Source organism: Dermochelys coriacea, chromosome 5, assembly GCF_009764565.3.
Source record: "Dermochelys coriacea isolate rDerCor1 chromosome 5, rDerCor1.pri.v4, whole genome shotgun sequence".
Classification (NCBI taxonomy): Eukaryota; Metazoa; Chordata; order Testudines; family Dermochelyidae; genus Dermochelys; species Dermochelys coriacea.
In genome coordinates, this window is record NC_050072.1 from 136,675,835 (window position 1) to 136,691,171 (window position 15,337).

A 15,337-nucleotide genomic window follows, 5' to 3' on the forward strand; every position below is an offset into this window, starting at 1 on the left:
AGCAAGTTCCAGAGGCAGGTCCTGCCCTTCCACTGACCTTGGAAACATAGCACCACAGCATCTCTCCAAGAGACCTCCGCTCATGTGCAACCTAGGGAAGGAGAGGCCTCAAGTTCAAAAGGGCTTGGGTAACCCAGTAACCCAGTTCTCCCATGTTCCTGTGAACCCCAGGCCAAGTTTGGGTTCACACACAGTCAGGGGATTGCAGGCTCACTGCGATCACTGACCATACTGGAAAATATCACCGTGGTTTACATAGGAGTAAAGACAGGTCTTAACTGGAACTCCAAGCTCCCTCCCCAGATTTCTGGAGTGGTGGTGGTTGATGGTTCAGACTAGAAAGCCCAGATCCAAACCAACCCCTGTGGTTCTGAGTTTGAGTTTTTCATATTCAATCTGGATTAGTTCCAAGGCAGGAGAAGTCTGGTGAGAAACACTGATCTCATGAGATTTCCATCACTTGGGACCAAAAATGTCAGAAAACCAATTCACAAGGACTTGGACTGTCTAATCCAAACCCAAAGCCTCCTCTAGACCTAATCTGGGTCTGAACACTGTCTTTTCACCAACTATCTAGCTGGGAAACAGACAGAAAAGAGCAACCACACACATTCACAGGCACACTTCTCTAAATAATTGTGGGAGAAAGGAGGGGAGAGAGGAGGGTGGAGGTAATGACGGCAAATCAGGGGGCATGGGTAACAGTATTGCAGAGAGAGGGAGAGAAGCCACAGAATGTGGGGAGCAGATGTGCACTGTCAGGGGAAATGGCACCAGGAGGGGCAAGTCTTACCCTGCAGATTAACAGGGCACCAGTGTACTCTAGAGTCTGGTGGTGCAAGGGATACCAAAGTCATAGAGAGAGAGAAACTGGAGTCTGAGGAAGTATCTGTGTGAAGACCACAGAGATAAGGAAACACCTACGGACAACAGAGAGGCAGGGAAGGTGTGCAGACAGTGCTGTGATGTCAGGAAAGACAGTGGTCCCAAAAAAGGGGATGTGGGGGTAGGTACCCCAGGGGCAGTCTGCACTGCAGGGAGACTGAGCCCAGCTAGTGCAGAACACTAATCATTATGGGTCTATAGCAGCTGCCATCCAAAAATCTCAAAGCACTTTACAGACTTTCCTGAATGTCCCCTTGCCACATGTCGCCCTCTACCTCACTCAAGGGGCTGCAGAGGCTCAGAAAGTTGAGGTGACTTGTCCAGGGTCAGAGGCAGCCATAGGCTTTGCACTATGGCAGAGTGGGAAGTCCAGCTCTGGCCCTGAGTCCTGGCAATAGAGATCATTCTTCTTCCTCGAGGCACTGGGGAAGCTTCCTGCCCGACTGCTTGGAGCCAGGAACCTTTTTCCTGGACAAGCTCTAACCAGGCTGTAATAACTGTAGCCACATGTCTGCTGGAGGGAGCTGACCACCAGCACAGCTGCCTTTCACCAGCTGATGGAAGGAAGACAGAGGCAGGGAGAAAATGTTTGTTTGCTCGGATTTGCCATCTGATCAGAGAGCTCCACTAAAACAGAACCTTTCTCTGGGAAGCCAACTGAAACGACCTCTCTAGCCACATAGGGTAGACTTAGCCCATCAGGGACCCAGGAGAAATAAATGGGTCTTATCCTGTGTGGCCTTTTCTAACAATATTTGCTCAAACTCCAAATGCAGCATCAAATATGTGCAGCTTCTATACACGTGCAGACACCTGGTGAGCCACACAGCTTGCACGGACTGTGAGCAAATCACTACTGTTTGAAGCTGCAGGCTGAACTTGGTGGAAGGAAAAGCAGGAGCAAAGCAGTAGTGAGAGTGATGGGGAGGGCACAGGTCAGCAGAGCTAACTGGATTCCCTCTAGCGCCCATCAGCACACAGGGCAGTGGCCGCACTGCAAGAGAGCCAGGCTGCGACAGAGTGACCTGTCACATGGGGCACTCCATTAAGCCGTCCTCTCAGAGGCTGCTGGGCATGGGAGGGGTCTGGGCCTGGAGAAGCAGACCCACAGCCCAGTTAGACTTGCTGGGGCCCAAGGCAGAAACTAAGCAGTGGGGCCCCCCCATGCCTCCCTAGTACTCGAAGCCTAAGTCTAAGCCCCACCGCCTGGGGCTGAAACCTGAACTGCCCGGCAAGGCTCGCCTCCCTCAACATTCCTCTGCACCCTCTAGGGGTAGGCAAAAATCCAGCAACCCGCCCCCCCTCCCCGAGGCAATCTCCAGCCTCCAACCAGAAGGCAACTCTGCAACTCCCCCCCCCCCCGTGTCAGCCACTGACAAGACCAGGAGAAAGCCCACAGACAGAGGAGGTTGAGAACATCATCCGGCTCCTCACTCTCCCATGACTCAAGCCCTCTCTCCCCCAGACCCGGGCGGGCGTGGTGGGGGCAGGCAGCTGCCGTGTTTTCAACAGTTCTGATCTGTCGTCACTCAACCTGCGGTAGCGGGAACACTGCAGAGGCTCTAGCTGGACACACAACTTTCACCATTCGCCATCTCCGTGTATTGGGAGAATAATGCAAATCTTTAGACCCATGTAAAAAACCCAACAGATTAAATTATTTTTCTGGCAACTGGCAAATCCATAAAAAAAACAGACAGATCAAATCCCAGCCAGGTGGGAAACCTATCTGGGGGCCCCACAGTTTGAACAGCTCGGCTTTAGTGTGCTTTATTTCCATTTGTAGAGATGAAATTACTGTCATACTTGCATGACATTTACCCACAGTGACGCTGTAGCTATGAGAAAAGGAGTACTTGTGGCACCTTAGAGACTAACAAATTTATTAGAGCATAAGCTTTCGTGAGCTACAGCTCACTTCATCGGATCTTAGCTTCATGGGGGCCCCTGTGGCATGGTGGGGCAGCCCCAGCTCATTGCAAGGGAGGAGAGAGAATGATACAGCAGTGCTCTGGAATGATGGTTCTCAACCTGAGGCCCACGGACTATATCTAAGGGGGCTGTGAAATAAATAAATTGAACAACATTCAACTCTATTTATAGACAATAGATTTCCAAAGGGTCTGTGCCTCCATTTGAAATTTTCCAAAGGGTCCGCAAATGAAAACCCCTGCTCTGGAATCCTGAAGCCATATGTAGGACAGAAACAGCTTGCATAGAGCCGAACACCTGTGGGGCAGGCGCTGTGTTTGGGGAGGGAGGGGCACCAGCTCAGGCTTTCCCCGGGAAACCGAGGACTTGCTGTAGAGGTAAGAAATCTCTGGGGAAAAGAAACAAGAGACTCTCGGGTGTAGATGATAAACAGAGCACTGACACCCTTGAAGAACTATTCCTGTGAATTCGCTGGCTTTGTTCTTTGTTTCCCCCTCTTGCTGGTTCCACCCCACCCGTGATGGTCAGGTCATCTTGGCCCACCAGGTGATAGCTTGGTGATACAGGCAGAGCGCGCTCTCCTTGAGCTTCCTGCTGCCTCTCACACGGTCCCATGATGACCCCACGCTCCAGGCCCCCAACAACCCATTGCTCCAGGTCCCCTTAAATCCCCCGGAGGGCCAGCTGATAGGGACTCCCCTTTCTGCATCTCAGTTTCCCCTCCCACCTTTGCTCTGTTAGACTGCAAGCTCTGTGGGGCAGGAATAATCTCAGACTATGTCTGTACAGCGCTTAACTCAAGGGGGCCCTGATCATGGTGGGGATCTCTAGGTGCTACTGTAATGATGAACTCCCATGCCATGGGGGCAGGAAGAGGTGGGGTGGGGTGAGGGCTTGGGGGTAGGGGTGGTGTGGTGGCAGGACCTGGGGCAGAGCAGGAGTCGAGCACCCCCAGGAACTTGGGAAGTTGGCGCCTCTGCCCCAGACTCCTCTGCCATCCCTATCTTCAGGGGCAGGCCTGTGGCTGCAGGGAGCTGCAGCCTCCCCACTGGCTGCCCACCACCTCCCTGGTCAGTTCCGCCATCCTAACGCTTCCCACCACCCACCCCAGGGCTGCCCCTCCTCCTATGCCAGGGCAATGGGGAGCAAGGGCTGCCCACCCTGCTGGCAGGGGGAGTGAGACCCTGGCGTTCCCAGAACCCTGGAGCGCAGCTGGAACCAGAGCAGTGGCCAGGCGACCAATGGGTCTGTGTGGGGAGGAGGGCTACAGTGGCAGTGCCTGAGTTTTCGGAGCGGAGGGGAACATCTCAGCATTTCCTGAGGGAAGGCTCCCCGCATCCTGTCTGGCTACAGGCCTGCTGCGCAGGGGGGCTGGAGCAGGTGTATTGTGGGGGTGGTGAGAGCCATTGAACCAAACTGTAAACCCTGCATATGATGGAAACTGCATCAAGCCAGGGGGCGCAGCAGCCCCCCATCACCCCGAGTTCCAGCGCCTATGCTGCTGGGGAAGCTGGGCCCATCGGGAGGTTGTCAACTCTTACCAGCGAGAGAGCCCTCAGTCTGTCCCCCTGAGCAGTGAGAGCAGGGGTCCAGAGGCCAGCCCTGCACCAGAGGGGAGATCGTCCCCCTCCCTGTAGTGCATGGGGAGATCAGTGACTTCTCTCACTGGCCAGAAGGGTCAGTCGCCCCGGAGGAGCCTTGCTTTCAGCTAGTGTCAACCGAGAAGACAAAGGGGCACTTTCAAAATGCTTCTGCAGGGAGGGGTTTGTTTCAGCTCTTCTGGCCAGAGGGTCGCAGAGCGGTAGTGCAAAGGGAGAAGTCACGCACAGCACACAGAGGACCAGTAGTCGTTTGGGAAACGGGCCTGGCAAAGGAGATAGCACGCACAGGGCTCTCAGCGAGGAATGTCACTCAGCACTATTTCTGTCCTCTGTCTGATGGCAGCGTCTGGAATGACACAGTCACTGAAAAGGAGAACAAAGACTGCACTGCCACAGCTGTTAAGAAGCAGCACACAGCCTGAATGTGGCTATATTTAGGCTGCACAAAGAAGCAACTGCGTTGTGCTGTCTCTCAAGATGAAATGGAAAGCCACAAAGTGCTATGCATGGTACTTCATGGAACGGCCCGTTTTCACTTTCCATTCCACGTGTGTTTACACTGAAACAAGGGGAAGGAGTTTTACTGCGCTACTATAGCCACTCTGGCAAAAACAAAGTGTCATGTCTGTTCCCGTAATAGTACTTTGTTTGGTTTAGGAGCATTTCAGATTAAAATGGCTGAAGGGCATTGAGTGATTGACAATCTCAGCTCTGAGTTGATACATAAAATTAAAACTGCATCGCTGCATCCACTAGAAGTCTGATTCCTGACCAGCATTATAACATGAGTGTGCATTAGCAAGAACTAAGGTTAAGATTTTGTCATGGTTATTTTTAGTAAAAGTCACAGACAGGTCATGGGCAATAAAAAAAAATTCATTGAAGCCCTTGACCTTTCCCTGATTTTTATTACAAATAACAGTGACAAAATGGGGCTGAGCCCCAGCCCCGCTGCAGGTGGGGAAAGGAGTGGGGAGTCCAGCACTTGCCGCTGCTGTAGCTGGGAGCTCTGGGTCCCCCCGGCTGCCTGTGGCTGCTTAGAGCTCCGGGGACCCTGCTGCCTGGAGCTCTGGGTCGCCCATAGCTCACAGCGGTTGGGAGCTCCAGGTACCCCCATGGTGTCTAGAAGCTGCAGAGGCCCCACCCTCACCCATGGCAGCTTGGACCTCCGGGCCATGGTGGCTGGGAGCTGTGGGGGGGCCCCACTGGTCGTGGCAGCTCAGAGCTTCAGGGCCTCCGCCAGCTGACAGCTCCAGCCCTCCACACCGAGACTGAAGTGGAAAATGTCACAGAGATCACAGAAGTCATGGATTCTGTGACTTCTGTGATTTCAGTGACATAATCTTAGCCTTAGCAATAATGCACAGTACTTTTATTTCACAAGAAAATTACAGCTGGTCGGAAAAATGTCGATGGGATAACATTCCATCAGAATATGCAGTTCTATCACAATCAAAATGACATATGCAGTGTTGTTGTCGCCATGTTGGTCCCAGGATATGAGATATACCTCACAAGATGGGGATGGGAAAGGAGGGGGTGAGGTAATATCTTTTATTGGACCAACTTCCGTTTCACCTCGAATTTAGCTGCAACCTCTTGAGTACATTTTCCAGATTTCAAGAAGAGCTCTGTGTAAGCTAAAAGTTTTGTCTCTCTCACCAGCAGAAGTTGGTCCAACCAAAGATATTACCTCACACACCTTCTCTCACAAAATCAAATAATTTTTGCCAAAATTTCATTTTTGAAGAAAACCAGGGAGGAAAGTGTTCTGACAATGTCAAAACATCTCATTTCCAATTTTTTTGTTGTTTATTTTGTACTATAATATAAAATTTAAAAAGTCAAAATAGAAACAAAATGTTTTGACTGACAGGAAACAAATTAGTTTAGGAATTTTCCTTTGCATAGAACTTCAGAATTTTCAGGTTTGTTCCAATCTCAATCCTTCTCAAAATGGAATTTCTGTCCTCTGCACAGCTCTAAAGATAAGGTTGTGTACACACACACACACACACACACACACACACACACACACACACACACACACACACACAACTCTTGGATCTAATTAAACTTGTCTGGAACAACACTAGCTTTTCAGTGTCTGTTGCTAGTATCCTTTTCAGTACCATGGGAAGGGAGCATGTCTAGTGATTGGACATAAGAACAGCCATATTGGGTCAGACCAAAGGTCCATCTAGCCTGGTATCCTGTCTTCTGACAGTGGCCAACGCCAGGGACCCCAGAGGGAATGAACAGAACAGGTCATCATCAAGTGATCCATCCCCTGTCGCCCATTCCTAGCTTCTAGCAGTCATGGGCTAGGGACACTCTCAGAACATGGAGTTACATCCCTGCCCTTCCTGGCTAATAGCCATTGATAGCCTATACTCCATGAACTTATCTAGTTCTTTTTTGTACCCTGTTATAATTTTTTGGCCTTCACAACAGCCTCTGGCAAGGAGTTCCTCAACTTAACTATCTGTTGTGTGAAGAAACACTTCCTTTTGTTTGTTTTAAATCTACTACCTATGAATTTCATTTGGTGACCCCATAGGTGCGGGAACTAGGGGTGCTGTGGATGCTGCCACACTCCCTGGCTTGAAGTGGTTTCCATTCATATGCAGGGTTTACAGTTTGTTTCAGTGGCTCTCAGCACCCATACTATACAAATTGTTCCAGCATCCCTGGGTAACACTGGTTATTGTGCTATGTGAAGGGATAAATAATACCTCCTTATTCACTTTCTCCATATCAGTCACCATTTTATAGACTATCATTCCCCCCATCCACCATCATCTCTTTTCCAAGGTGAAAAGTCCAGTCTTTTTAATCTCTCCTCATCTGGAAGCTGTTCCATAGCCCTGAACATTTTTGGTGTCCTTTTCTGAACCTTTTCCAATTCCAATAGATCTTTTTGGAGATGAGACAACCAGATTTGCACACAGTATTTGAGGTGTGGGCGTCCCATGGATTTATATAAAGACAACATGATATTTACTATCTCAATATCTAGCCCTTCCTAATGGTTCCCAACATTCTGTTCACTTTTTTGATTGTGGCTGCACACGGAGTGGGTATTTTCAGAGAACTCTCCACAATGACTCTGAGATCTCTCGAGTGGTAACAGCCAATTTAGACCCCGTCACTCTGTATGTAAAGTTGGGATTATGTTTCCCGATGTGCATAATTTTGCATTTATCAACATTGAATTTCATCTGCCATCTGACTTTTAGCTCCTGGGAACTAAAGCCAGGATTGTCCAGCAAGTGTATGCAACTTTTGGGTTCTATTCCTGGCTCTGTCACCTTGGGCAAGTCACTTAACATCTCTGTGTCTAAATTTAATATAAATACATATCTACCTCCCCAGAGTGTTATAAATAGTTTAACTAGCTGTAAAGACAATTGGAAGGAATTATAATTCCTAATACCTCAGACTCTGGAGATGCTAAATGCTTATAATACTTTCATCCTGCACCACTGTAATAGTGTTCCCTATTGTCTTAAGAAAAGGAGGACTTGTGGCACCTTAGAGACTAACAAATTTATTTGAGCATAAGCTTTCGTGAGCTACAGCTCACTTCATCGGATGCTTATGCTCAAATAAATTAGTTCGACTCCAAGGTGCCACAAGTCCTCCTGTTCTTTTTGCGGATACAGACTAACATGGCTGCTACTCTGAACCCTATTGTCTTATGGAGGCATGTTGGCTAGTTAAGGTTGTGCTGTAACTTGATATTTAAAGCATTTCTATTTTACACCGTGACCACTGAATTTAGTCTTTCCATTTATCATCATACCTCTGTCAAGGACAACAGCATTTTCCATGATATTTTTTCACTAAAGATGTACGGACTATGCAGAGGAAAGAGCCCTGAGCCCTCTGATACGCACAGATCAACACCAGAGCACAGGAATAGGGCAGCTTTCAGAGCCAGCATAGGGGAAAGCTCAGCTCCACCAGCCCTGCCCAGCCAACCCCCAACCCCAGAGCTGCATTCTAACAGACATGCCCACTGGCTAGATGCTGTGGGGAAGGAGCGGTGTGATCTGAAAGGGGCTTCTGCTGGAGGGGGGCATGGTTTGGAGGGAGAAGTGAGACCAGAGAAGAGCTGCATGCTGAGAAGCCACAGGGAATTCATCAGAGCCAGCTCTTCTCTGCCGTCTCTCAGGTCAGATGGAGGCTGGAAGTGGGACTGAGCAGGGTTTCCATGGGGGAGTATGGGCAGAATGGGACTGGGCCGGGGCAGAGGGGATGTTCAGTGAGGTTATGGGGCAGGGGAGGGGGGACACGCAGCCACAGAGGAGCTGAGCTCCAATGAGCTTCCGAAAGGTCAGCAGAGGAATGCTGCTCTCCACCACTTCCCCTGCCCGTGCCCACTAACCAGAAGCCCTGCTCTCTTTCTTCTGTAATACCCACATAGCCTTGCAGCCCTACCCATAAGCCCTCAGTACAGCCCTGCTCCCCACATCCCACTAACCCCAGCATCTTACTGCTCCTTCTACAAGTACCCCAGTTCTAGGCTCTGCCAGTGCATGTGTCTCTGTAATTTACAGCTGATATCAAGCCAAGGCTGGGCATTGAGTACACAGTGGCTGGCTGCCAGATGGCTTTGAAAGGACATTTTCTGAGGAGGCTGGGTGCTGGGAGGGAAGACATGCCGGAGAAGGCGTGTGTGGACATGGCTACTGAGCTAGCTGGTGATTTCTGGGTTTTAGTGAATGCACTGCTAGGAAATGAACCAGAGTGATGTTCCTGACAGAGGTTTGGTGTGGGAGTATTAACTGGTGCTCGGGCAGTCCAGGGCTGAACATGCCAAGTGAAGGGCCTTCCGCCTCGTCCTCTGGGGGCTTATTCCGCAGGTGAATAAATCCCATTGTGGAGGTGTTTATCATGATATTCCCTCTTAGTTTATCCCACTGATCCTAGTTATAACCTCTTGGTTGCACCAGAGTGTGTCACTGCAGCCTTGTGCTTACACCCTTCATGTATTTGCAGGTGGTTATCATGATCCCCTTTAGTGCTCCCTTAACCAAGCAACGTATGTAGCTCATTTAATCTTCCCTCCCCAATACATTCCCATAGACCCAGAACCAGTCTGTTGTTTTACTGAACTCCCTCCAATTTGTCAGGATCTCTCTGGAGACATGGCACCTGGAACTGGGTACATTATTCCACGTGCCATCACCCCAGAGGCCAACAGACAGAGGCCAACGTTCTCCTAAATGGGTACCTAGAGTTAGACTTCTAAACCCATATCCCACCCTCTCAGAATGAATCACTATGGGCATCTGTTTCTCCGCCAGCAAGGCCCTCGCCTATGGAGTCCTGCAAGGCTCAATCCTGTTCCCAAAGTCATTGGAACAGCTGATGAGCCAACACAGGCTTATGTGCCAGCAATACACAGATGACAGCCAGCTCCAGGTCTCCTTCCCAACAAGTGTAAAGACGCCATCCCTCAGCTCTCTCTGTGCCTAGCTCCAATGGGTGGCTGGCTGGAGCCAAGCCCAAGCAACACTCAGGATGCTGACAGGAAGAGGGAAGAGCTTTGAGAACCTTCATATGTGATGGAGGAAGAACTGGCAGGACTTGGACAGTCTAGAGGTGGAGGAAGGAAAAGCTGATCCCCACATTAAGGGGCTCAGGGATGGGGAAACTGGGGGCATTGTCACTGTGGCATTAGACGGGGGAACAGAAGGCTCAATAGGAAAAATAAGGAATGCCGTTTTAGCCATATTATGCTTAAGCTACCGGCTAGATGTTCAGGGGAGATGACAGAGTGAGAGCCTGGCCTGTGGGACTGGTCAGCCGGGGTCAAGAGTGGAGAGTCATCAGCACAGAGACTGCTTGAAAATATACAAGTGGGGTCGATGACCAGCCAGGGACAGGGCACATTGGGGACGAGGCCCCAGAACTGCTCAAGTCCCACAGGTAGTGGGAGAAGGGAAGAGGACCCACCAAGGAAGCAGTCAGCGTAGGAGGAGCGAAGAGCAGTCATGCGAGCTGAGGGAGGACAAGGAAGGAGTGAGCAATGCTCTCACGCAGGAGTCAGGAGGGTGGAGCTGTAGTTTTCCTGTGTGTGCTGCAATCTCTCACCCACACACGGCTGTTAGGTTGGATATTAGGAAAAACTTTTTCACTAGGAGGGTGGTGAAGCACTGGAATGCGTTACCTAGGGAGGTGGTGGAATCTCCTTCCTTTGAGGTTTTTAAGGCCTGGCTTGACAAAGCCCTGGCTGGGATGATTTAGTTGGGGATTGGTCCTGCTTTGAGCAGGGGGTGGGACTAGATGCCCTCCTGAGGTCCCTTCCAACCCTGATATTCTATGATTCTATGACTGCTTCCAAGAGCCTTGGCTTGGTCTACGTGACCAAATCTGGCTCCGGGTCTGGCATCTGCCTCTGCTGCCAGCTGGTGTTGAGGACAGCTATCACACCGGTGGGATCAGCACCACTCAACATCCAGATCGCAGATACAGCCGTTTCCGTCGTGTACGTGGGCCATGCTCTTCCTCCTCTGGACTGAGTCACGCTGCACCCTAAAATCTCTGTTTGCCCCGGGGATCCTCTGCACTACAACACGTGTTACAACCAAAGCCACATGCAGCCATACCTCTCTTTTCTCCTGTGAAAGGGACCAGGTCTTCTCGATCTTTCATATCTTTCGCTTGCTTTTCTAGGTGGTCCAGAAGCTCATCCCTTTTGAATGGTCCAGTCGGTGTCTTTTTGGTCTGGTCTCTCTGTCTGAGTCCCACAGGCAGCAGATCATTCTGGATTCAAAGAGTAGGACACCAAGATTAGCTATTCAGATTAAAACAAATGACCATCATCTTTCCTCTCTCTTTTATTGAATTGTTTTCTTTGTGCACATCAGCCAACTTGTCTTGCAAATGGGAAAATGAATTCATTGTTGAACTCCAAATTTGTATTGTTCCAAAATAATTTATGTATATTTATCCTCTCAGTTCTCTGCCAGAGCACCCAGTTGCTGAACTTGGACTTACTATTGCTACTGAGTGTACACCAGAAGTTCTCTCTCCCCTGTCCCTTTAGGTTATAATGGTCTTTACCAGACCTCTTCTCCCAGTTTACTACCTTGATCTATTTATCCATCAAGGGCCAAATCCTGCTCTCACTTGACTCATGCGAGGAAAGCAAGCAAGATTTGACCCTCCCTATCCCTTGTGAAGCCTGAGGAGTGAAGAGAGCAGGCCCATGTGAGAAGGAACCTGCTACTCAGAGGGAGTTACGGGTGACAGCACGGAGATCTGGAGCCCGTGCAGGCTGGGGGGTTGCATCTGTCAGAGCCCTATTTTTGAGCCAAGTCAGCTTGGCCCAGAAAATGTGCAAATTTGGGGTTTGACACATTTCCTATGAGAAAGCAGCCACGTCAGTGAATTACATGGAACAAGAGAAAGAGTGCAGCAGGACTATAAAATCCCCTGAAAGGAAATGACATGACCCTGAAGTGAGCTGTAGCTCACGAAAGCTTATGCTCTAATAAATTTGTTAGTCTCTAAGGTGCCACCAGTACTCCTTTTCTTTTTGACAAACATACAATGAGATTTCACACACATTTTTCCCTCCCCAGTGCTTTGCACAGCTTTATGAGAGAGCCAGTTACCTGCAAGGCTTTGTGGGGAAGGTCATTTTAGAAATATTGTCTCTATTATCTTACTGCAGAATAAAAATGTTATAGACTTTATGCCTTTTTAATAGTAACTACATAGTACGCAGTCATTGTAGCCGCAGTGAGTAGGCAGCAATGGCCTGACATAGCAACACACTTAAGCATATGCTTACATTTCAGCATAGGATAATCCTATTGAAGTCAACAGAATTACTGTCTGCTTAAAATGAAACACACACTTGAGTGCTTTGTTGGAACAGGGCCAAAATTTACATATTACGAAGTCTCATGAACTGGGAGCAAGAGATTGCTTTTCCCAATGTCTGCCTAATAAATGAAATAGTTAGTTGCTAATTGATTCAAAATACAAAAAGCTACAAACCTGGCAGATTATTATAAACATCAGATTCAGTCACCACTAGCTGACTATGCAGAGAACCTTGGTGAACTGCATCACGCTAATCAGCATGCTTTGGAATAGCTCTGCCCTTGGCTTTCTCAGACCTGATACCTTGAGAGGCCACGACCCATCACAGAATCATAGAATCTCAGGGTTGGAAGGGACCTTAGGAGGTCATCTAGTCCCACCCCCTGCTCAAAGCAGGATCAACCCCAACTAAATCATCCCAGCCAGGGCTTTGTCAAGCCTGACCTTAAAAACCTCTAAAGAAGGAGATTCCACCACCTCCCTAGGTAACACATTCCAGGGCTTCACCACCCTCCTAGTGAAATAGTGTTTCCTAGTAGCCAGCCTAGATCTCCCCCCTGTAACTTGAGATCATTGCTCCTTGTTCTGTCATCTGCTATCACTGAGAACAGTCTAGATCCATCCTCTTTGGAACCCCCTTTCAGGTAGTTGAAAGCAGTTATCAAATCCCCCCTCACTCTTCTCTTCCGCAGACTAAACAATCCCAGTTCCCTCAGCCTCTCCTCATAAGTCATGTGTTCCAGTCCCCTAATCATTTTCCTTGCCCTCTGCTGGACGTTTTCCAATTTTCCCACATCCTTCTTGTAACGTGGGGCCCAAAACTGGACACAGTACTCCCAATGAGGCCTCACCAATGCCGAATAGAGGGGAATGATCATATCCCTCGATCTCCTGGCAATGCTCCTACTTATACCGCCCAAAATGCTGTTAGCCTTCTTGGCAACAAGGGCACACTATTGACTCATATCCAGCTTCTCGTCCACTGTAACCCCTAGGTCCTTTTCTGCAGAACTGCTGCCGAGCCGCTCCGTCCCTAGTCTGTAGCGGAGCCTAAGATTCTTCTGTCCTAACTGCAGGACTCTGTACTTGTCCTTGTTAAACCTCATCAGATTTCTTTTGGCTCAATCCTCTAATTTGTCTAGGTCCCTCTGTATCCTATCCCTACCCTCCAGCACATCTACCACTCCTCCCAGTTTAGTGTCATCTGCAAACTTGCTGAGGGTGCAATCCACACCATCCTCCAGATCATTAATGAAGATATTGAACAAAATCAGCCCCAGAACCGACCCTTGAGGACCTCTGCTTGATACCGTCTGCCAACTAGACATGGAGCCATTGATCACTACCCATTGACCCCGATGATCTAGCCAGCTTTCTATCCACCTTTTAGTCCATTCATCCAGCCCATACTTCTTTAAATTGCTGGCAAGAATACTGTGGGAAACTGCATCAAAAGCTTTGCTAAAGACCCATATACATAAAGACCCATATACTTTACCTTAGCTGCTCCGTATTGTGTCTTTGACTGATGTTTTCTTTGATCATTAGCTTTCCCAGGGCGCTCTCTGGATCAGCCTCATTAGAGGAAGCAATAAGTATAATCCAGGAAGATCACTGAATGTCTGATTATTCTTTGTCTGTATCATGTCAATGGCACTTTTAACCCCAATCTGCACAACCCACTGCTTTCCCCTCGGATATTAAATGTGCATAACAGGGAGAGTCCTCATCCCACTGTACTTGGCATTAGACACCCTAGTATTGGAACAATCTGTTTGCCTGGCAGCTGGCTCTGTACAGGTTTTAGTGCGGGTATAAAATACCGTTCCAGCTAGATGGCTTCATTTAACTCCCTTGCATCCTACTACCCCATCATTTGCACATGTGGGACTTCTCTAGATTCCAGAGGCAGCTCTGACATGCAAGTGCTGGGGTGGTCAGCAGGGCTCCCCAGAAAACAACAAATCTGGCTAGTGAAAACTGTCAAAGTTTCAATGTGTATTTCCATTCCAATGCAGGATGAAAACAAGACCTTTTAGAAATGTTTTGCAAAAAGCGCAAGAGAGATACCGTCTACCCCAGAGCAGCCAATAGCCGGTGGTGAGAGCACTCACATGGGATGTCGGTACCACAATCACTAGGTTCTAGAGTCTCTCTCTCTCTCTGACCCAATGAGTATTTAATTATGTCTAGAAAGTGGAGATGCTCCAACAGGAGACTTTAATAGATGCAAAGGCCAGAAAGGAGCATTGTGATCATCGAGCCTGACCTCCTGTGTAACACAGGCCAGGGAACTACCCCCAAATAATTCCTTGAGCAAATCTGATAGAAAAACACCCTATCCTGTTTTAAAAATGGTTGGTGATGGAAATTCCACCATGGTCCTTGGTAAATTGTGCCAGTGGTTGAGAGCACTCATTGTTAAAATGTAGGCCTCATTTCCCTCCTGAATGTGTCTGGCTTCCACTTCCAACCATTGGATGGTGATATACCTTGATCTGCTAGATTGAAGAGCCCATTATTAAATATTTATTCCCCATGTAGGTACTTATAGACTGTAATCAAGTTACCTCTTAGCCTTCTCTTTATTAAGCTAAATAGATTGAACTCCGTGAATCTATCACTATGGGTATATCCATACTGCAAAGGAAACCGCATTGCACTGAGATTCAGAGCCGGGTCAAATGACACAGGCTTGTGGGGTTCAGGCTGTGGGGCTAAAAACAGCAGTGTAAACATTCCCACTTGGGCTGGAGCTCAGGTTTTGAAACCCAGGGAGAGGGGAGGGCCTCAGAGCCAGGCTCCCGCACAAGTGGGAACATATGCACTGCTATTTTCTGCAGCCTCAGCTCAAGTCAATTGACTCTGGCTCTGTGACTCAGCACCCTGACATTTTGTTTGCAGTGTAGACACACCCTATAAAGCAGGTTTTTGAATCATTTTCGTGGCTCTTCTCTGAACCCTCCCCAATTTATCAACATCCCTCTTGAATTGTGGGCACCAGAACTGGACACAGCATTCCAGCAGTGGTTGCACCAATGCCAAATAGAGATAAAACCACCTCTCTTCTCCCACTT

General features: G+C 48.8%; 1 protein-coding gene across 4 annotated transcripts in view; it reads right to left on the reverse strand.

Moving 5' to 3' along the window:
- Positions 1–15,337, reverse strand: part of TMOD1 (tropomodulin 1) — a 78,170-nt gene that overhangs the window by 36,642 nt on the left and 26,191 nt on the right. For all 4 annotated transcript variants that reach the window (XM_038401523.2, XM_043515375.1, XM_043515376.1 and 1 more), the window contains exon 3: positions 11,036–11,192. In XM_038401523.2, the coding sequence (XP_038257451.1) occupies positions 11,036–11,192 (157 nt within the window). The remainder of the gene's footprint in view (positions 1–11,035; positions 11,193–15,337) is intronic.